We start from the raw sequence: 23,367 nt of genomic DNA, 5'->3' as shown, positions 1-23,367 counted from the left end.
CAAAAGTTTTTGATATCACGTGGTGATGGTGACGTCTAACTTACCCAGGAATTGTATTTTGACAGATACCTGTAGGAGGTCATGTATTTGTAGCCAAAACTTTTGAATAACATTTTTCCCTTTCTTGAATGTGTGAAATATTTGACGTCAATATGATTATTACTGTTAATAGCTATAATTTTCAGTAATATTCATGTTGATTTATCCTACGTACAAACATGACTGGAATAATTATCTACATGTGTGTGTGTAAATAAGCCAGAGTAATTCCACTTTTATGTTACCATGGTTACATTGTATTCGTCATTTCGCTTTTTCTGTCTTTTCTTCGTATTTCATTTGTGCTATTTAGTTGTCTTCCTGCTTTGATTTTGTTTTGTATTTTTGTTTGATTTTTGTAAGTTTTTTTTTAGTTCAGACAGTCATCTTAATATGAGACAAACGATTAATCCAAAGATAGCCCAATAACAATCCATTTAGCCACCGTTTGGAAAGCATTGTGTTTTGCAACTGGTGAAAAAAAGCTATTTTGTCTCTCATCTGTTGAAAGTATTTCAGGAAATGAATTCCTATCGAGACTTTTCAATCCAGAAAAGGTCAGATCGGTAGATTTATTTGAAACAGACAGAATCTCATTAACAGGAGGATGTCACAATGTGTGAAATGTCGTCATGAAGTTAACGCTTGCACATATGATTGTTGGTGGAACGTACCTACCTCTACATTTCGTCAGTGCTAGTTTGCTCACTGACTGGTGAAATAGTTCAAAATAATGTTATCTCTTGATTACTGTCAAGACAATGTATCAGGTGTGCAGAATATAGGCTTCAGAGATCCACCTCATTATAGTCTGTTTGGCTCAAAAGCGGACCGATGAATTGCAACCTAACTCGAAAAATAATAAACATATAATACTCAATGAAATGTTGATCATAATCAAAACATCAGACCAACTCTGATTTATTTGCAGAATTGTTGTTTGTTAAACAACTTTTTTATTTTTAGGACATAAATTCTGCAAATAAACTAAATGAACTAAAACATCCTCCTTACAAAATCAAAAGGTAAGAGGACAAAGCATTGAGATCAGGATAATGGTTTATGTTGCCAAGTAAAACCGAAAGGGAGTTTTGGAACAAATATTGAAATTTGCTATTTGATCGTTTTTACCAGAATTATCAATAAATGTGTTATTTGACAGGCCTGATTACAGAATATTTCCCTGACAACTTTTTCATACATTATTCTGTTTTCTCTTATTAAAAGAGAAAGCAATATGAATCCAATTTGTAAAATACACCATTTTCTCAATATTGTAGCTAATTGCCCTGTACTATAGGTTCCATCTCATCCAATATGTCCAATTACTAACTAAGATTCATGTTGCCTTTCACGTCACATTTAGATTCTGTGTTCCCCTGTATGATGGGTTCAGATGCAGGCTTGTCTTTCTAGAATGCATAGAAGTGGCATCATTGCCCTTGTTACGAGCTTAATCCATCTTTAGAAGCAACTCTCTGCTGAAGCCTTCTCCATATTGTTAAATGAACATAAACCCTTCAGCTAAACCCACATGAAAGTCATCCTGCTGCTGCAGGTGGGATGATTGATGCTAATGACATTTGATTGTAGAAGGGAATGTGTGAAATAAAACTCTGTAAGTCCTTCCTGGATCTCAGTGTGGAATCGGTGCACGGATAATGATGGATTGGGATGACACAAGTCTTCATACTGCAGCAGGATGACATTCATGTTACAATACACTGTATACTGACTAACCATCTAGTGGGGGATTGTGAAAAGGAAAGACTGGGAGAGATGGTTTATAGGATGTACAGTATGAAGCTGACCCTTTGGTACTGTTCAAAAGATTTTGTAGAGGTACTGAAAGTTAATCAATCATGACAGATAAGCTATAGCAACTGGCTATAATCAAGCAGTATTTATTTCAATGATATGTATGTGTTTTTGAAACTTGAATTACTACAAGTTACCCGTATGTACTACAGTAAATGTAGGTGGGTTGAATGTTTTGTTTGCTGACACACTATCAACTAAGTCGCCATGTTGGTCTACTTGATCCATGAGACCTGGAGTCTCACTGGGTCTAAGTAATGTTATATCTGTGTTACAGCCTCAGTAATTCTTTATGCAGAGGGGCGGTGGGGTAGCCTAGTGGTTAAAGCATTCGCTCGTCACACCCAAGTCCCGGGTTTGATTCCCCACATGGGTACAATGTGTGAAGCCCATTTCTGGTGTCTCCTGCCGTGATACTGCTGTAATATTGCTAAAAGCGGCGTAAAACACTCACTCACTCACTCACTCACTCTTTATGCAGATGTAAGACAATACAGTTTCTTTAGTCGACCATGATAAACTACGTTGTGAGGTTAAAACAGTGTATAATGAAGGAGGTGTATGCTTGTTATTGCAGTGAGGACGGTAGGATGGACTACATCCACGAAGACCAATACAGTGGACACTACAACTCCAGTCCTGGGATGGGCTACGGAGGCGGGGGCAACTATGGCAACCCAAACATGTCATATGACCGAGAAGTCTCCCCCCATGGTTCCCATGTATCCTTGCAGAGTGCTGGCAGCAACCGGGGACGTCCCGCTAAAGTAGGTTCGCTGACAGTGTCACGCAGTGTTTTCTAGAAGAACATAAATGGTTCAATATTGATACGCAAGTAGGGTTCTTGGATGCCATCTCGCAGCATCGTTCCTGTTTTATTCCTGATTGCTATTGGTTTCTCAAGGACTGTTTTTGCCTTCGTATTTATCGTCAGTAACTGGCCTCCACAGGTATTACGTCTATGGCATTTGCCACAGTGACATCATTAATCTCTCTACCATTAATGTTATTTGGAAGAATGATTTTGGATGATTATTATAATTTTACCGTTTGTTTGTCTTCATATCAAATACATCTCAGGGATAAATCTACCCGCGTGTCCTGCGTAATGTACGCATGAAAATTTGAAAGGACGCACATGTAAAATATTTGGATATCTGTGGATGCATACATATTCACTGATCATACATGCTTTCTCGGACAGATGCTTCGGCAGCGGGTCCATATCAAAGTTGTCAAACAGCAAAGTAACAATGTTTTGGAAATAATTAAACAAATTGAATAAACTGAATAATAAAATCAACAATAGTACTCATATAAGTCATAAAAGTTGTCAAACATACATGATAACTTACTATTTCCATCTTTATTGAGCGATCGTGTAGTGTAATTCAAGAGACATCTCGGCTTTCATCGCCTCGAACTTAGATCTCGGACACGATGTTTAATGGCTAAAATATATGCATAAAGCATTTTTGTCACAGGTCATAACCTAGCACGATACGTCCATTAAGTTCCATAATATACGTATAGGTGGTGATTTTTTGCGTAACACGTTCAGAATACAATGATTTTACCCAAAACTTCCGTCTGACTCTATAAGTTTTTGTTTACAAGGACGGTATCCATTGCTTTAATATGATTGGCTGCCTCGACCAATCATGACCCTTATGGCAGACTGGGGCGAAAAAGCGTCATTAGAAAGCAATCTTTATCCAATAAAATCGCTTCTTACAACTGTGAAAATATTCTTGGCAAGGGTACAGTGATATTGTTGATGTTCCGAGCTTTTGAACGACAGCCACCATCAAACGAATCGCCTTACATGTTATTCATACGAAGCTTCGAAAACGGAGGTATTTTCCACCGTTGTATCAAGTTACCGAGCGGAAAGGCACTGATAACGGGAAATAGACGACCATACATATTATTTGAGAAATCTTTTTATAATAATTTTCCGATTACGTAAAAATGAAAAAAAAAAAAAGAAAAGGTAAGGGGATATTATGACATGTTACAAATGGAAAAAAATCGCCGCATTTTTGCTTCCTTTGTGGTTTATCCGGACATTATAATTGTGTAAGCTTGCATTTTCATTTAAATTAACTTATTAAAGGTGTAGTTGCATTATTTGAATAATATGATAAAAGATAAACTTCATATTTAGAAACAGGTAGCTAGGATTAGACCTTTCAAATGGTGTATGATATGTAGTAGCAATAATGTTTTACAAGCTGATATTTTTCTTTCTGAGCTTGACATCGGCGCTATACAAATGTTAGTATGTATGTATGTAAAGTTTGAGGGACTCACAAAAACTTCAAAAGGACTCATTACTGAGCGAGTCCCAGGACTCATTCACTAAAAATTGTAGATTTATCACTGCATCTACAAAAGTCCTAAACCTTTGTAAACTCTTGGTAAGATGTTTGACATCAAGACACAGTTGGTAGATATTCTGTATGTCTCTGTGTGCCAGGTGCCCACAGTGTCCCGTATCATCACAAGCGAGGAGCTCGGACCCAGAGGATCGCTGAGTTCCCTGCCACAGGAACAGCAGAACGGCAACTATGCCACGTACCAGTCAATCAGCCGGCCAGGAGAGGGGATCCGTGGATCACCACTCCCTAGGTCAGCATCCCCGAGAGGCTTTGACCCTAGGTTTTCGTCCGAGTCATCTTCCTGAACACTTCCCCTCAGCTCCTGCTCACTACGGCAGTTCGCCGCGGGGCAGCGTCGCACGTTATAGCAACGACTCCCCAAACACTGATAATTACGACGGCTATGTGCACAGGTACACAATCTGTCTGCTTCATACTTATCTTCACTGTTGATATGTTTCAGTTGTCAAGGAAACAATCATTTGTAAACAAGGAAATTCTTTCTGTGTTATGATGCATTGTGATTTCAGACTGATTCCTCTCTTTGTCTCATGTACTAAATTACGATATACTGAAACACTTTGAAAATGCATGTTCAGATTTTTAAAATATTTGGCAAAATGACCACCAAGAGTTAATGAAATTACTCTGTGTGTCAGGTAATAAATCAGTAAAGTGTTGTCAGAGTGTGAAGCTGATGTGTTTCCACATGTCACACATCGGATGCTTCTAAACATGATGATGTATTTTCAGTGTGTGTCAATGCACTGCACTCCTATCAACAGTGAATTCTATCAACTGACCGCATGACAACATTTCCAAAATAGTAACTTAAATAGAATCAAACTTTCTAAGAACATAGTTACAAAGTTGTCAAAACATTATTACATTTGTTGTAAATTTCCAGTTTTTTAAAATTATGTGTTGTTAAGATCAGTAGGTTATTGAAGCAACAGGTGTAGCAGGTACATGGCCAGTCATGTGACATGGGTCATGTGATGTGGTCACATGTCCTGCCAGTCCATGACTGTAACCTCAGCTTCTGTTGGTGAGGTCTTTCTCTCTTTCTGCTCTCTAGTTATCCTGCTCATTGACATTTTGGAAGGGGAATCATACAGACTAACACCACACATACTCCCTACTAACACTACATCCAGGAGATAACCCGTGATGGTCCGGGTTAGAATATTGATCTTCAGTAACCCATGCTTGTTGTAAGAGGCAACTTACGGGATCGGGTGGTCAGGCTCGCTGACTTGGTTGACACATGTCATTGGTTCCCGGTTGCACAGATCAATGCCCATGCTGTTGATCGCTGGATTGTCTGGTCCAGACTCGATTATTTACAGATCGCCGCCGTATAAATGGAATATTGTTGAGTGCGGCGTAAAACTAAACCCACTCACTCCCTCACTCCAGGAGATAGGTGTTTCTGTCACTAGTGGCCAGCAATGCGCTGTGCTAAGTTGCTTCCCTTGATGACCTTCAAACCCGAACAGATGAACAGACACAAACACACTCATTCTGCAAGTTCAACATTTCCCTTCTTATTGGTTTAACCAAAGTGGCTTTGCTTCTGTCCTCTAATATAACTGAACTATTGTTGGTTTGGGCATTTAAGACCCTCACTCACTCCTTTTATGATGGACACATGTCAAGATGGTGGTATTTACGTTGGAATACCAGCGTCCAGGTCACGATGCAGTGGCAGGCCTGCCTCTCATGTGTGTCTAAATCTGATGATTTTGCTTTGAATCCCAGATTCACAAAATCAGATTTCCTGGAGGTGATACCTGCATCACATTATGCTGACAGACTGTCCCCTAGAGCATCGAACCCAACTCCCTCACTCACTCACTCTTTCTAACATTGTACACCAACCTATTGCTATATATAGCTTTTACTAGATCATTACTGCTATCATAGACTGATGTTTTTAGCTGTTATTAATAGAGCTGTGTTTATAGAGCTTCCTGTATCTGTGTTGTGGTTTCTTTTCTTGATCCTTATCACATTTACATGGGATTTTATGATTTGTAATTCATTACAATTCTACAATGTGTTGAAACTTCTGAGAATTATGTCAGAGTTGGCATGTTTTTCAATTACATTATTTTGAGTGTGAAAAAATCCCATGTAATAAAGTATTTTGCTTACCAAATATTTTTCATATTAATATTTATTATTTACATGTTGCCATTGAAATGTCAGATGGATCATTTGAATATTTTTTCTAATAATAAATATACTTTAATATGTACACAAGAGGGCATACATAAGTTTCATACAATGTTATGATTGTTATTCACTTTAAATTTATACTGTAAATATTCTTGTAATATTCATCTAAGTAGCAATTATTAAAAGATGAAATATAATGATCAGCAAAATGTTTGTGAGATAACTACAAAGTTTTGTAAAGACATCATGGATTTTAAGGTTTTATTATCATATTAGTTTAAGCAAGATATTAGTGTATTGGGGTATTTCTTCATATAATTCTTGAACTGTTGTGAGTGTATTGACCTCCTGTATTGACCTCCTGTATTGACCTCATGTATTGACCTCATGCTGACTTGGTCTGTCGTGTTTCAGAGATCAGTACCCAGGCAGTAGAGGCAGTTACAACACGCCATCAGAATCGGGCGCCCTGTACCGAGGCGGACAACCCACCTATGGGGATTATGATGACCGCTACCCCGAGCCAGCCCTGCCGTCAGACCCGTACAGAGATATTCCACTGGATGATTCCCGGCATCAGGCCTCACCTCACGGAGACCCCTACAATGGAGGTCATCCAGATGACATCAACAGATCATACGGAGATCCCCATTACCGAGATCAGCCTTACGATGATGATGGTTACCGAGGACCTCCACGATATGATGAACATGATGCACCACGAGATGCAGATCCTCATTATGGAGGCCACCCTGACGACTCATTCAGAGGGCCCCCGGAGGAACCAGGATACCGGAATAGTTACCAGGATCCTCCGTATGACTCCTACGGATCTCGACCAGGAGAAGATTATGGACATATTCCAGAAACAGGAAATGAGCCTCAATATAGAGGCAGCTATCAAGGTCATCCAGATGACCCAAGTGCTGACCCCAACGACCCTCGGTACAGGGAGAGCTACCAGAACAATCCAGAGGATCCGTATGGAGATCGGCATGAAAACCCCTATGGGGGTTCAATAGGACCTCAAGGGGACGTTAGTGATGATCCCCGATATCGGAATAGTTATCAAGGTCACCCTGATGACCCCTATGCTGATAGACCTGGTGATGATCCTGATTTGATTCGACGTATGCAAGGGTTACCTCCCTTGAGGAAAGACCCGTTTGCCGATGACCCGTTCCAGGAGACCCGGACCGGCAGTTATCCTGGGCTACGACCGGGAGAGGAGGATCCATACAACCGCGGACCGTCTCCGTCACAAGGTAAGCCCCAGGGAGGCATCTGCTAGCATGCATGAACATTCTATATTCTTTGTGTTCAGCTTTATCTTTAGGCTTTTTCTCAGATCCATATATGTGCTTGTGGATTTTACCACGGTGGTCCACGCCCTGCATCACTTCAGGCTTGCATTCTTTTCAGTTGACATGCCAGGCTATAAATTAAATATAGTTCACATCAGCATGCAGCCGATAGTTATCGATAGAGAACCATCATGGTCATTTTCATCGTAAATACTGGACATGATTTTTTTAAGGAGTGAAGATTTGATTGAGCAAGATGGCCATATGTCAAAACTGTCCTTTATTTCACAATTATGTGGGTGCTTGGGTTGTGAACACTGACCCTTGGCAAGGTGGCAAACATTGACCTTCAGTGACCTCAGCTGATGTAGCTGACATACTGTTCAAAGAGAATTGAAAAACATTTGATTTACTTGTTGTCAGACTTGACATCACTGGGACAAGTTTTTCTTCACATTGGGCCCAATATCAGATAGGATTGATATTTAAGTAGGGATTGACCACTTGACTGATCCTCCTACAGTACATTCATCAAGGACACTGTCCAGTGTGATGTTCAAACCTGCCCACTCACTGCATGACCACCCCTCACACTTCAGAATATGTTCATATGAGAAAACAAACATTGTCTAAATTTAACTTAAGGACTTAGGAGGTGTTAAACATAAAAGGCATTGGAATGTATTTCCTCAGTGTAAGCATGAGCGTATGTGTATATTGCCTTGTTAACAGAACAGTGGTGTCAGTTAGACTGTTGGAAGCATGCTGTTTGATGATGTGCATGAACTGATATTAGGGTACTGTGTGAGTTTCAGTTTGGATGTAATTAACTGTCTACAATGTGTATTTATTAAATGTTTAGATAGCAATTTTCATTTTTAGAATGCTTATTTTACTTTTAAGGCCTTCTGCCTTCCTTTTGTTTTGTTCTGTTTTATCATGTTTAAATGTATCCCCTATGTTTCCTTGAGTACTTTCTGGTAGATAGTTGTATTGTTTTGTTAAAGTCTCGACCAACATAGGGATCAAAGTCCGCCAGTCCTGCCCAGGTTATAGTGCTAAATATGGTGGGGGAGTGGTAAATGTGTTATGACAACGAACGTCTGGGTTCTACTCCCAACATGACTACAGTGACCAACATAGGGATCAAAGTCAGCCAGTCCTGCCCTGGTTATAGTGCTAAATATGGTGGGGGAGTGGTACATGTGTTATGACAACGAACGTCTGGGTTCTACTCCCAACATGACTACAGTGACCAACATAGGGATCAAAGTCAGCCAGTCCTGCCCAGTTTATAGTGCTAAATATGGTGGGGGAGTGGTACATGTGTTATGACAACGAACGTCTGGGTTCTACTCCGCCTGGGTTCTACATGACTACAGTGAACAACATAGGGATCAAAGTCCGCCAGTCCTGCCCAGTTTATAGTGCTAAATATGGTGGGGTAGTGGTAAATGTGTTATGACAAAGAACGTCTGGGTTCTACTCCCAACATGACTACAGTGACCAACATAGGGATCAAAGTCAGCCAGTCCTGCCCAGTTTATAGTGCTATTTATATGGTGGGGGAGTGGTAAATGTGTTATGACAACGAATGTCTGGGTTCTACTCCCAACATGACTACAGTGACCAACATAGGGATCAAAGTCAGCCAGTCCTGCCCAGTTTATAGTACTAAATATGGTGGGGTAGTGGTAAATGTGTTATGACAACGTACGTCTGGGTTCTACTCCCAACATGACTACAGTGACCAACATAGGGATCAAAGTCCGCCAGTCCTGCCCAGTTTATAGTGCTAAATATGGTGGGGGAGTGGTAAATGTGTTATGACAACGAACGTCTGGGTTCTACTCCCAACATGACTACAGTGGCCAACATAGGGATCAAAGTCCGCCAGTCCTGCCCAGTTTATAGTGCTAAATATGGTGGGGGAGTGGTAAATGTGTTATGACAAAGAACGTCTGGGTTCTACTCCCAACATGACTACAGTGACCAACATAGGGATCAAAGTCCGCCAGTCCTGCCCAGTTTATAGTGCTAAATATGGTGGGGGAGTGGTAAATGTGTTATGACAACGAATGTCTGGGTTCTACTCCCAACATGACTACAGTGAGTCTTGTATGCTTCCCCCATAACCCCCCCACTGCCTGGCCAAGTGGGTGAATATTTCTCTCTTACTAAACCTAAACATGTCACATGGGAATCAGAGTTTGTCAGTTCCTGTTGACCCTGCACAGACATACGGGACATGTAGCAGTGTAGCGACAGTTACACCAAATACTTGACCAGCTAGACCTAAATAATTCTAGGACCAGGACCCTCACCATACGAGGACCGTGGACCCCCCTTCCGAGATGAGTCTTACGATGACCGTGACGTCGGGCAGCCACCGTACGACTCCAGCGCTCCTCCACACTACGACTACCACGACAGCCAGGAATACCCAGACAAAACACCCCAACCTTATTATCCAGAAGAAGATGTCCAGAGAACTGAGGCTCCTGTTGCTTCAGCTCCACCTGTGAATGATTATAACTCTGAGGGGAGGAGAACTCCGCCCGATAGTCGGCCTGGATGTAAGTGATCCAAGATATGTTCTCCACAACAAGCCCACGACGTCGCGATGTCTCAAGCAAAGCTGTTCTAATGACCTGATATATCATTCAGTACAGATACTTCCTAATTTTGCAGGGTCTAAACTTGACTTTCTTGTACTAAAGTACTGTCGGAAATAGGAACTGTTTTTTCACATTTATATCTACAATTTAGGTAGTTAATATGTGAAAGTGTGAAATATCTGTTAAACTAAGTTCGGCCTAACTACAGTCTCAGTGGTAGGGAGATAGGAAACGTAAATATTGGACTTTACTGAGGAGAGATTAGGGCAGAAATGAGAAATGCTATTTTTTTCTAAGTCCAATGCGACTTATTCAGAACAGACCATGGCTTTATGCAAATTTGTACTTTTTAAATGATCATTTTGAAATTAGACTTAATTATAAACAATAGCAGACGTAAAAAATAATAACTTTAATACTGAAACTATTAAGGATGAAGCTACCATGGCGTCTCACTATCACTATAAAAAGAAGCAGGTAGGATGGGTCGTCTCAAAAGCAAAACCAGGATGGGTGTCGCAGACGGTGGTTGGGTTCGGGCTGGGCAACTGAGATATTAGCTTAGATAAGATAATCAATAGTTGAGACATTCAATACACATGAAAAAAACATAAAATATATTTGAGATAACCCATTGTGCCTGCTGGCAGCACATGTATTTCATGCCATGTGCGTCGACGGTCCGTCGTCATACCCGGCTGAGCGACCTAATGGCCATCTATAGTCTAATCTATTGTTTTCAGCAGCTATTCGTTTTGCCCGATTTTACGAGTAAACATGCTTTTCTGGATATCCTATTACGCATCCCTCTGAACGCCCAGTTAGGCCGATGTGAGTTATTTCGACTTATGCTATTTGCAATTGTGTAAATTTGAGTGATACAGACTAACAGCCTAAAAACAGTTTTTTTCTATTTCCGACAGTACTTTAGTTATTTTTATTTCAAGTAGGGATTTTAATGCATGAGACTTTTGCTGTGGTTGTGGCATGGTGTGTTTTAATGTTGTATGTTTTGTTATTTCTGTTCAGTTAATAGTGTTTCATGATCTGAGCCTCTGACTGACAAAAGCAGCAGGTTACTCATCACTTTGGTTCCGAGGCAGATGGAGTCGTCACCAAAATTGTGACAGTATTTCGATGGTTATAAAGAAATTGGACATTTTGTGAAAAAATAGAAAATGCTTTTGCATGTTGTTATTTCAGGAAGGGTCTTTAAGAAAATGTACAACAAAAATTATCACAAGTATACCGTAGAGGGTCATAATCTGAAGTTTAGTGCATCAAAAACCTTAGACACCTTAACCCCTCTTGTAGTAAAGTTCATATTGTACTTTCAATTTTCACTGACATTTCCCAGCATTCCGGTGGCGCAACCCTGACCTTCAGGAAGTGATCGACTACTTGGGTCACCGTGACAACGATATCAAAGTCCATGCAGCTGCATATCTCCAGCATCTCACCTTCATGGATGATGGAATCAAAGCAAAAACAAGGTGAGTATAATCTCCATCTGGCATCTAGAGCCGGGTGTTTGTTCAAAGAATTACAGCCCTTAAGCATATCAGGATCTGCTGAACTTAGTTTGAAATGTGTTTGTGGGATTGTCAGCAACTTACTTGTGTGTTTTCATCTCTGTAATGCTTACATACTTCCTGTCTGTTAGACATTACTCACCTGCTGTTCAGTATGTGAGGATTCAAGTTCACAGGTGCCCACAACCTGGCTGCTTATCAAGACCAGTGATATTTATTGTCTGTGAGTGTATTCCACCTGCATGGATCAGTGTGCATAATGGTGATCACTGGATGGTCTGGACCAGGCTTCATTATTTACAATTCACAAATATACCTGAAAGAAGTGTGAAACAGAAAACAAATAATATTATTTACCATTCAAGCATAGCCAGGGCTTCAACTTACCTAAACAGCTAATTGTGCAGATCTTTTCAGTGATGTTTACTGTGAAGTTTACTGTGATGTTAACGAGGAAACTGATGATGTTGTTGACAGAGGCCTTGATGGAATCCGTCCCCTGATCCAGCTGCTGAGTAATGAGTACCCCGAGGTCCACAAGGCAGCGTGTGGAGCGCTGCAGAACCTGTCCTATGGCCGGACCAACGATGAGAACAAGGTGGGTGTCCCCATGATAGAGTCAGGTGTCCATGTGCTGGACCCAGGTGTCCGTATAGTAGAGCTGGATGTCCATGTACTACTGGACAGTGCCCACTTACTGGATCAGGTGTTCACTGGATCAGGTAATAGAGCAGGGTGTCCATGTGCTGGACCAAGGTGTCCATTTAGTAGAGCTGGATGTTCATGTACTACTGGACAGTGCCCACTTACTGGATCCAGGTGTTTACATAATAGAGCAGGGTGTCCATGTGCTGGACCAAGGTGTCCATTTAGTAGAGCTGGATGTTCATGTACTACTGGACAGTGCCCACTTACTGGATCCAGGTGTTTACATAATAGAGCAGGGTGTCCATGTGCTGGACCAAGGTGTCCATTTAGTAGAGCTGGATGTTCATGTACTACTGGACAGTGCCCACTTACTGGATCCAGGTGTTTGCATAATAGAGCAGGGTGTCCAGATTGTGGAGCCAGGTTTCCTCATTCTGGAGCCAGGTGTCCACATACGGGAGCCAGGTGTCCACATAATAGAGCAAGGTGTCCAGATTCTAGAGCAGGGTGTCCACATAATGGAGCAAGGTCTTCACATAATAGAGCAGGATTCTAGGCAGGGTGTTCACATACTGAAGCCAGGTGTTCACATAATGGAGCAGGGTGTCCAGATTCTGGAGCCAGGTGCTCACATAATGGAGCAGGGTGTCCACATACTGAAGCCAGGTGTTCACATTCTGGAGCAGGGTGTCCAGAGGGGGATGAACATTTTTTACTCATTCTAAATCTCATGCTATATCTAATGTAAACTCAATTTTACAAAATGTATTTAACCATCAGTCCTTCCTATAATGCTCGTGTTTTGTCCCACAGAAAGCAATTCGGAATGAAGGCGGCATCCCAGAACTAATTCGACTCCTGCGGAAGTCTCACGAAGATGATGTGCGGGAATCTGTTACGGGTGTGTTGTGGAATCTCTCATCATGTGAGGTAAGGCTGCCATGTCAAGATGTGAATGTTCTTGATGAGTTGAGTTGGGCTTCATGTCAGCATTATTCCAGCCATATAGTGATGAGATCAAGTTTGCATACATACAAATTTTAAGTACAAAGTCCAAATGAGTTTTTTATATAATGTTCATGATGAGAAAAGTTTCAGTTGAATGATCTACTATCATTTATAAATAATCCACGTGAGTTTACAGCGTATACAGTATCCTGTTTCTGTCTGGGGTAGGCTGTTACACTGCAGCGTTGTATCTCAGTGGGCTAAACCAGCATTAGTCCCTGGCAAACAGAAGCAGCCCCACTCATGCATGTGGCTTGTACATGTAATGATGTCCCTGGCAAACAGAAGCATGTGATGTTAAACCCCATGTCACCTCCTGACCTCATTCTGCTGCCATCTGTTCCAGGATCTGAAGAAGCCAATTATAGATGATGGTTTGGCGGTACTTGTGAATGTTGTGATAATCCCACACTCGGGGATGGACCGGATGGGGGCAACGCCGTACCGGGACCACGAGCCGTGGACCACAACGTTCAGGAACGCCACTGCAGTGTTTCGGTAAGAAACATATAGATGGGTCCTCACTGGACTCTGGGGTACTTCGGTAAGAAACATATAGATGGGTCCTCACTGGATGGGGCAGCCTAGCATTGAAGTGCTGGATTGTCATGTTGAAAGTGAAGTAAATCTATGCTCACTGACCATCTGTGTAGGAAGGCTAAATCAGATGGGTTGGCCAGACTCTGTGACTTGTTTAATCGTATGCCTTGATTTTGTAAATAGTTTTCAAGAAGTTTGTGAGATAGATGAAATATTGCTGTTTTCCGAGTTGAACAATATTCCTACTTTAAATAGTTTTTTTGATAAGTTGAGGGGAATATTTTTTAGGGGTGCAATTGGTAGTGATGACTTGTGAGATTTTGTCCAATCGTGACTTATTGTCTTTCACCAGGAATGTGAGCTCAGCCGGATTCGATGCGAGGAAGAAGATCAGAGAGTGTCGTGGCCTTGTGAAGGCGCTGATCCACACCCTGAAGATCGCAACGGAAGGGGATATGGACAATAAGCCCGTGGAGAATGTTGTCTGTATTCTCAGGAATCTTTCATACAGAATCCAAGAAATTGAAGATCCCGACTTCTACAAGAAGAGGACGTTACCACGGAACCGAGGTCCACCAGAGAAAGGTAGATACTAACTGAGTTAACCTCTCATTAACCGGATGCGTGTTCTTGGTTAGAGCTGGTGTTCAGGAACATGTCCTGGATGGAAGTAGATAGCCTAATGGATCGCTGGTATTAATATCAATCACTGGATTTTGTGGTCCAGATTCTAAATACATACACTGTCATATAGCTGGAATATAGCTGAGGGAAGTGTTAGCAGCAAGCACACAATCATTCAGGTGAACCTAACTCCTTCGTTGAGTCTCTCATTGACCTTGACCTTGTTAAGCAGGTGACAGTACGGGATGTTTTGGTGGTGGAGGCAAGAACAAGAAAGGTGTACAAAAGAAGGGAGGAAATGAACCCAACAGTCCGAATCAAAAGTAAGTAACTCCACACATCCGCAGTAACATTTTCTGGTGTTTTTGTCCATTTCATCATTTCAATTGTAAAATGTATTTCTTGTTGTTTTGTGTGCATGGGTTTATGAACATCAGGGAGAAGCACAATTTACCTGGGTGGATTTACTGATGTCAGCTATCAGTATGGTTGGTGTAAATCTGTGGAAGTATGATGGTCATGTTAAACCTCACTTCTTATTTATCATCTCCCCTGTTTTTGAAACGTCTTGGATATGGTGGTATGGATGTGAGTCTGTCCCCCGTCTTGGATATGGTGGTATGGATGTGAGTCTGTCCCCCGTCTTGGATATGGTGGTATAGATGTGAGTCTGTCCCCCGTCTTGGATATGGTGGTATGGATGTGAGTCTGTCCCCCGTCTTGGATATGGTGGTATGGATGTGAGTCTGTCTCCTCATATGGTGGTATTGTGAGTCTGTTGGATATGGTTCTGTCATGTACAGGACCCAGCCCACATTCCCTCAAGCTGCCACGGAGTACAAGGGGTTGTGGGGCGCCGACGTCGAGCGCCGACGTCGTCCACCTCTACTCGCTGCTGCTCAAGAGTGCATCCAACCCTGTCACACTGGAGGCTGCTGCAGGCGCCATACAGAATCTGACTGCATGCGAGTGGCAGGTGAGTCCCCATACAGAATCTGACTGCATGCGAGTGGCAGGTGAGTCACCATACAGAATCTGACTGCATGAGAGTGGCAGGTGAGTCACCATACAGAATCTGACTGCATGCGAGTGGCAGGTGAGTCACCATACAGAATCTGACTGGCATGAGTCACCATACAGAATCTGTGGCAGGTGAGTCACCATACAGAATCTGACTGCATGCGAGTGGCAGGTGAGTCACCATACAGAATCTGACTGCATGCGAGTGGTAGGTGAGTCACCATACAGAATCTGAGTGGCAGGTGAGTCACCATACAGAATCTGACTGCATGCAAGTGGCAGGTTAGTTGCCATATTCACTCTGATATTGGAGGAATTGATGGAATATTGGTAAAAAACAGTCCACTGACACATTGTTTGTTCTTTCAGCCAGCTATTGACATCCGAGCCCTCGTACGGAAGGAGAAGGGTCTTCCTAACCTTGTTGACTTGTTGACATTTGAGAATGACCGAGTGGTATGTGCAGCTGCCACGGCCCTGCGGAATCTGGCCATTGATGAACGCAACAAGGAACTAGTTGGTAAGGCACTGAAAAATTGAAAAGACCTAGTTGGCAATAAAATCAGTGAAATGTATAACGCAATGAAAAATGTGATACCATTTTGGTACTCAGGTTCATGTGACATATTTTCGCCCCAGGTAAATATTTCATGTTTTGTCCCCAGGTAAATATGCAATGATTTGTCCACAGGTAAATATGCCATGTTTTGTCCCCAGGTAAATATGCCATGATTTGTCCCCAGGTAAATATTTCATGTTTTGTCCCCAGGTAAATATGCCATGTAAATGCCATGTTTTGTCCCCAGGTAAATATGCCATGTTTTGTCCCCAGGTAAATATGCCATGTTTTGTCCCCAGGTAAATATGCCATGATTTGTTCCCAGGTAAATATTTCATGTTTTGTCCCCAGGTAAATATGCCATGTTTTGTCCCCAGGTAAATATGCCATGCAACAACTGGTGAGGAAACTTCCGGCACATCGGACGATGCCAGGTCCGGTGCCCCCGGACGACACATTATGTGCTGTCATAGCAACGCTGTATGAGGTCATTAAGAATAATCAAGATTTTGCACAGTAAGTTGTACTTGTATGATCAGGTTCTTCACCGTATAAACTGATCACTGCCACATGCCTACAACCAGCTCAGGAAGACACTATGATTACATTGCCATATTTATATTGAAAATACAACATCCTTATGTGTAGAAGAATGACAATCTGCTTCCTGGATTACACCATTGTTTGCCTTGCTTGGCAACTGTTGTCGGTATCGGGTCAAAGTAAGGCCAGGAGCGGCGGGGTAGTCTAGTGGTTAAAGCGTTCACTTGTCCTGGGTTCAATTCCACACATGGGTTCAATGTGTGAAGCCCATTTCTGGTGTCCCCTGCCATAATATTGCTTGAATATTGCTTAAAGCGGGATAAAACCCAACTCACTCACCAAAGTAAGGTCAAAGATGAGGTCCCTTCCTGTTCTACTGCAAGAGTGATTCCCGATGAGTGTACATATTGTACACAGACTTGCTGCAACGAGTATGTTGCATATGCATGACGAAAGAGAATAATATATACCTCTCATGTGAAGGGCAAGGTTGTTTCATACTTGGTATTTCATAATTACCAGTCTGCTAATGTCTTCTTGTTGTTTCCAGGTCTCTGATGACTGAGAACGGCATTCCACGCCTCCTGAATATCACCAAGTCAGAAAACCAGTACCTTGCCCGCACGGTCAAATACGCACACACGGTAAGGAACTGTACCACTGTAAGGACAGAGGTTTACCCCAGGTGTTTGGAGTGTGCAGATAGAGATCGTAACTGTCGTAGTTCACACACTGTTGAATCTGCTCAGGATTGTTAATCCATCAGCTCTGTGGAACAGCACCCTGCAGATCTTCATCTTATCCCTGAGTTCTGTTTCTGTAGTGTGGCAAAGTCCTGTTATACTATGTTGGAATCCAAGTTGAAGCATGTTTATGATATAAGAGTCAGATTAATGAATATATTTACCTTGATTAAGGCTAATCGTTGATGAGCTACAGGTTTGATCTCCTTGTGATGCAGGTGATGCGGACGATGTGGGCGTTCCGGGCCCTGCATCCGAGTACTCCCGGATGGGGCTCACAGAGAAGGACTTCCTCATGTTCACAGCTGCCTGCAGGTACAACATGACACAGTGGCACACAGCATGATAGCATGACAGCAGAGTGGCATGACAACATGACAGAAAACATGGCAGTTCACATGCCAGCGTCATTATATAATGGTTTTTGATGATTTTTGTGAATGTCCTTGTGATAAGTGATTGTTAAAAATGTTAAACCATGGAATGTCAAAAGTACACTGGGGAAGGGAGTCTACTCATATAAGCCACTGTAGTTTGCTGTACAGAGTTGCCTCCCTTTGGTCTGCCAGTAACCTGTGATCAATGGTTACCAGTAACAGTCATAAACACCAAAGACCTCAGTCACTAGGGTTGTTAATCCCACATTTTAGTTTACCTTCTTGTTTTATTTGATGTTTCAGAGCGGAGGGCTCGAAGTACAGCAATTTAAGCAGCAGTATAAGTCCTGTTGCCAGTAACCACACGACTCCATACAACACGCTAAACCGACCAATCAGTGCTCAGGGTTACGATGACAACACACTGTCTCCTGGACGACCGCTGCAGAAGCGTCCCAACAACAACTACGATCACAGTCACAATGAAGCTGATGGCTACTTCTCAATGAACCAGAGCCACTCGCATCTCAATGATCATGGTAATATTGGTATAACCAGTCACACACATCTAAATGATGACATCGTTTGCTTGATAACGGTGTTAGAAGCTACACTGAAATATTGCTCATATTATATTAAAGAAGTTGTATATCCATAGAACTCTCCTCGTTGTTCATCACACCAACTTCTAAATGCCACTCAAACAAGTCACTCCAAACTCAATGATCATGATAATATTAGTGTGACCAGAGCCACTGACATCTCAACAATCGTGCTAATATTAGTATAACCAATGTAAATATATGTCATGTGGGGCAGTGGGGTAGCTTAGTGGTTAAAGCGTTTGCTCGTCACTCTGAAGATTCGGATTTGATTCCCCACATGGGTACAATGTGTGAATCCCATTTTTGGTGCCCCCTGCCGTGATATTGCTGGAATATTGCTAAAAGTGGCATAAAACTAAACTCACTCACTAACTCAATAATCATGTAAACATGAGGATGACCACATTAGTGTTTGCTGGTGTGTAACTGGTGTGTGAAAAACACTTTACTTGTGTTTCAGATCGACACAACTATTCCCATGACAACAGTAGAGTAAGTATAGTTTATATTTTCGTCGGTCTGACTGCTGTACACTCTTTTGACTTCTTGAATTACATGCAGTCTGTGACTGGCATGCGCTAAATCAGTTCTAGTTTTGAATACCAGCGTGAACTGACAGAGTGAATAGTAGAGTGAGAACTATGTGTCAACGTTTTTACATCTGCGAAATTTGTCACCTCCCATCACTCTTCTTTGAAAGTATATGTATGAAAAATGAGCTTTCTGTATTTTCTTTAATCCTGTTTGCTTGACCTTCCTCATTAAAGAGTAACTTTGACCTTCCATTTTTGTTTAACGTTGACCTTCTGTAGTTGTTCACCTAGTCCCTACTCACATTTCAGCCCGATGACATACCCATGACCGACCTGGGCCCCGGCTATGCCCCCCTGGAGGAGCCTCAGCCACAGCCACCCCACCACAGAAACAAGCCACCGGTCGGAGGGGTCCCCCTCTTCCCAAACATGCAACAGGTTAGCTTTACCCAAGGGTCTAGTCATTGTTAGTTCTAGCTAAGAGAAAAACCAACTCAAATTCTTCCTAGACTGTCTGTTATAGAAGAGATTTAGATGTTTTAGAAGTGGTAGGATTATGGTAATCCAAGCCCCACCATTTTCCCAGAAGTGGAGACTGATCGGAGGAGCTGATCTTGTGGGATCCAATTGGTGACAAGGTGTGATGACACTGGTCAGACTGGGTTCACAGAGTAGATTGTTGAGGTAGATAATCAGGTCTTCAAGGTCACTGACTACATGGATCCAGGTTCAGATATCGCTAACTGTATCTTCTTGTCAGTCAGTCACTCACTCACTGATGTGTGTTTTAATATATACATAGATAAGTAAATCTACGGCCACTCTCTCTTGTTGCTGGCAAACCAAAACTTGATGTTTTCTGTGAAAGGTGATGACAAAACAAAATAGTAACAAATGTATCATCTTCTATCTGTATTCTCAGGAGCCGGCAGACCAGTCAGGGGAGCCATTGTATGCAAAGGTGAACAAGAAGAGTCAGCGACGTAACGATGATTACGTCCACTCCAGTAAAGTCATGCTAGATGCCGGGGGAGGACCACAAGGTGGCGCTGACTCCTGGGTGTGATCATGTGGCCCCGTTGTTATCACTTGGACTTGCCATCTGTTAAGTCGTGTGTACTGAACCAAGGGAGATAACCCTTGTACAGGGAAGCAACTCTTGCCCAAGGGAAGCAACATATAGCTGAGCTCTTATGTCTGCAGATAAAAGCTTGAAAAGTGAAAACAGGGGCAGGCAGTTACTGTGTACATACCGCAGTGTTGTGTGGACGTCTGATGACACATCTGCATAAACAACCTGGGTGTAATAATCACTGACTTGACACATGGAAGGATTATAAGGAATTACTTGCATAAGCTTCTTCGTGATATATTCTGTGGATCTACTGAGGAATGTGCTTGTGCCCAACCTGTCATGGTTGTTTGTGATTCTTTGATCATGGAATCACTAAGAGACACGGGACTACGTGCCAGCTCCACACAGGTTGCCAGCTGACATCAGTGTGCAGAGGAGTTGTGATGTTCTCTCACCCCTTTCTGTTTTAAAGGATGTGTGATAGTACAGAATAATGTTAGCTGTAGTGCGAGATATTGTATATACATGGAGCGCTGACATTAACTGGTTGTACAGCTACTACTAATGCCAGGTACGTCTGGCAAAGCAAGCGCTGATGACAGACTTTGTGTATGCACACAATAATAACCATGGTATAAAGTGCGTATTCAACAAGGTGTACCAAATTTGTCAAGTAATATTCAGTTATTTTCTAATTTCATATTCCATATTGCACACAGTAGGTGCCAATGGATGTGTGTACATTTCATGCATGTTCATGTCAGGAGTGAATAAGTGTCATTGTTTTAAAACACTGTAGCATTACACGGACTGCAGACGTACACAGCAGAGGATATATATATTTTTTCTATGAATCAAGTTGCTTTGTTTTTGTAGCTACTGCTATCTCACATATCCAAGTCTGTCATAGAACATACATAGTTATCTCCCTTTGAGGGACTTTGATTGCCATGCAAAATGTGTCCTGGTGGGGACTCTTCTAATGCCACGTTGAATGGAGTTGTCCCCCTTTCTGGAGCTCTTCTAATTCCATGTCTATTGAGTTATCACCCCATGTGATTATTTATGACTACGACCCAAATGGTTTCTTCTGCTCTCTGTGGCCCCCCTGGGTCGGGTAGTGCTTGACTTCTGTCCTCATATCCTGCTAGCACTCCAGCTTGGTAGTTGAGTCGTTAGGAAAATATTCTATTCTATTGATACCATAATCCCCACTTCTTATCCTCCCTCTGTGGTCATCGTACACCTGGACAGGGATTCTTGGATTGTAATGTACAAGATGAGGTATGATTCTGTAGCCATCAGTAAACTGATCAACATCCCTGTGATGTAACTGAAATCGAGGCAGGACCCTGTCCCACTGTGCCATCTTGGTGCAACTTCTGTAAATCCCCTAACTTGGGGGGGATTCACATTCACATTCTTGAATATACAAAGCTATTTTCGAATGAATTCTGTTTATGACAACACTAAATAAAGAAAGTATAAATAATAGAAACCTTCTGGGTATTTGTTAATATGCAGTTTGACGCCATCTGGGTGAGTTTGTGGAAGTCCCTTCTATAGAGTTCTCTCCCTTTGGAAGCAAATAATATTGCCCTTAGACATCCAATGTTACCGGAAGATATTGTTTACACACATGCTGTTTACAGCAGTGGGAATGAGAGATTGGTACTTTGTAAAGTTTCTGTGTGATGATGATTGATATTTACATTGTGAGTTGTATTTAAGTAAGGATTTCTTCTTAAAGTGCAAGTACAAATTAGGAACAAGAACATACTATATACTCTACCAGAGGAACACATCAACTGCCATCTCTGTCCTTGTTATCTACAGCTGTACAGCAGCTGCAAGTTTGTCCTTCAGCTGTACAGCTGCTGCAAGTTTGACCTTCAGGCTGAATCAGTATGAAGCTGTACAGCTGCTGCAAAGTTTGTCCTTCAGCTGTATAGCTGCTGCAAGTTTGTCCTTCAGCTGTACAGCTGCTGCATGTTTGTCCTTCAGCTGTACAGCAGCTGCAAGTTTGTCCTTCAGCTGTACAGCTGCTGCAAGTTTGTCCTTCAGCTGTATAGCTGCTGCAAGTTTGTCCTTCAGCTGTATAGCTGCTGCAAGTTTGTCCTTCAGCTGTATAGCTGCTGCAAGTTTGTCCTTCAGCTGTACAGCAGCTGCATGGTTTGTCCTTCAGCTGTACAGCTGCTGCAAGTTTGTCCTTCAGCCGTACAGCTGCTGCAAGTTTGTCCTTCAGCTGTACAGCTGCTGCATGTTTGTCCTTCAGCTGTACAGCAGCTGCATGTTTGTCCTTCAGCTGTACAGCTGCTGCATGTTTGTCCTTCAGCTGTACAGCAGCTGCAAAGTTTGTCCTTCAGCCTTCAGCTGTACAGCAGCTGCAAGTTTGTCCTTCAGCTGTATAGCTGCTGCAAGTTTGTCCTTCAGCTGTACAGCTGCTGCATGTTTGTCCTTCAGCTGTACAGCAGCTGCAAGTTTGTCCTTCAGCTGTACAGCTGCTGCAAGTTTGTCCTTCAGCTGTATAGCTGCTGCAAGTTTGTCCTTCAGCTGTATAGCTGCTGCAAGTTTGTCCTTCAGCTGTACAGCTGCTGCAAGTTTGTCCTTCAGCTGTACAACAGCTGCAAGTTTGTCCTTCAGCTGTATAGCTGCTGCAAGTTTGTCCTTCAGCTGTACAGCTGCTGCAAGTTTGTCCTTCAGCTGTATAGCTGGTGCGACCAGTTTGTCCTTCAGCTGTAAAGCCAGCTGCTGTAAGTTCGTCTTGAGCTGTATAGCTGCTGCAAGTTTGTCCTTGAGCTATATAGCAGCTGCAAGTTTGTCCTTCAGCTGTACAGCTGCTGCAAGTTTGACCTTCAGGCTGAATCAGTATGAAGCTGTACAGCTGCTGCAAGTTTGTTCTTCAGTTGTATAGCTGCTGCTGCAAGTTGTCCTTCATCTGTCCTCCTTTGAGTCTATGCACAGATATCAGATTTCTGCTCAAAGACTTGATTATGTTGTGATAATTATGAACCTTTTCATAAATCTGTTTTTTTTATGTGAATAAAAGTGAACATTTCTCCATAATTCAGTGTTTTCCAGTTATTTTAATACAAATATTTGTTTTAATGTGATACTGTGTATAGAAAGAAATTTAACTGTAAAATAGGTAGAATATAAAACTAGCATGAAATATATTTTATAAAAAACAAGTCCTTGGAAATAATCAGCACACACCTT

At 42.1% G+C, this 23,367-nt stretch overlaps 2 protein-coding genes across 2 annotated transcripts in view; both read left to right on the top strand.

Annotated features, from left to right (window-relative positions):
• LOC124267709 (catenin delta-2-like) overlaps nucleotides 1–21,623 on the top strand; it is a 104,508-nt gene extending 82,885 nt beyond the window's left edge. Inside the window, 21 exon segments of the mRNA XM_046702692.1 lie at nucleotides 2,435–2,624; nucleotides 4,337–4,488; nucleotides 4,490–4,651; nucleotides 6,834–7,684; nucleotides 10,033–10,299; nucleotides 11,699–11,834; nucleotides 12,351–12,471; nucleotides 13,335–13,451; nucleotides 13,876–14,027; nucleotides 14,422–14,654; nucleotides 14,926–15,003; nucleotides 15,497–15,669; nucleotides 16,083–16,233; nucleotides 16,650–16,788; nucleotides 17,366–17,459; nucleotides 17,777–17,873; nucleotides 18,015–18,087; nucleotides 18,239–18,474; nucleotides 19,001–19,032; nucleotides 19,383–19,511; nucleotides 19,996–21,623. Coding sequence (XP_046558648.1) covers nucleotides 2,435–2,624; nucleotides 4,337–4,488; nucleotides 4,490–4,651; nucleotides 6,834–7,684; nucleotides 10,033–10,299; nucleotides 11,699–11,834; nucleotides 12,351–12,471; nucleotides 13,335–13,451; nucleotides 13,876–14,027; nucleotides 14,422–14,654; nucleotides 14,926–15,003; nucleotides 15,497–15,669; nucleotides 16,083–16,233; nucleotides 16,650–16,788; nucleotides 17,366–17,459; nucleotides 17,777–17,873; nucleotides 18,015–18,087; nucleotides 18,239–18,474; nucleotides 19,001–19,032; nucleotides 19,383–19,511; nucleotides 19,996–20,139 — 3,727 coding nt within the window. The 3' untranslated portion in view covers nucleotides 20,140–21,623.
• The window catches only part of LOC124267708 (guanine nucleotide-binding protein subunit gamma 4-like), a 3,044-nt gene continuing 389 nt past the window's right edge, over nucleotides 20,713–23,367 (top strand). The window contains exons 1-4 of the mRNA XM_046702691.1: nucleotides 20,713–20,719; nucleotides 21,884–22,031; nucleotides 22,081–22,229; nucleotides 22,566–23,367. The exon at nucleotides 22,566–23,367 is cut by the window's right edge and continues 389 nt beyond it. Coding sequence (XP_046558647.1) covers nucleotides 20,713–20,719; nucleotides 21,884–22,031; nucleotides 22,081–22,229; nucleotides 22,566–23,062 — 801 coding nt within the window. The 3' untranslated portion in view covers nucleotides 23,063–23,367. The remainder of the gene's footprint in view (nucleotides 20,720–21,883; nucleotides 22,032–22,080; nucleotides 22,230–22,565) is intronic.

This window comes from Haliotis rubra, unplaced genomic scaffold (assembly GCF_003918875.1).
Source record: "Haliotis rubra isolate DU_JTF1 unplaced genomic scaffold, ASM391887v1 Scf133, whole genome shotgun sequence".
Lineage (NCBI taxonomy): Eukaryota > Metazoa > Mollusca > Gastropoda > Lepetellida > Haliotidae > Haliotis > Haliotis rubra.
This window is presented reverse-complemented; position numbering and strand designations above follow the sequence as displayed.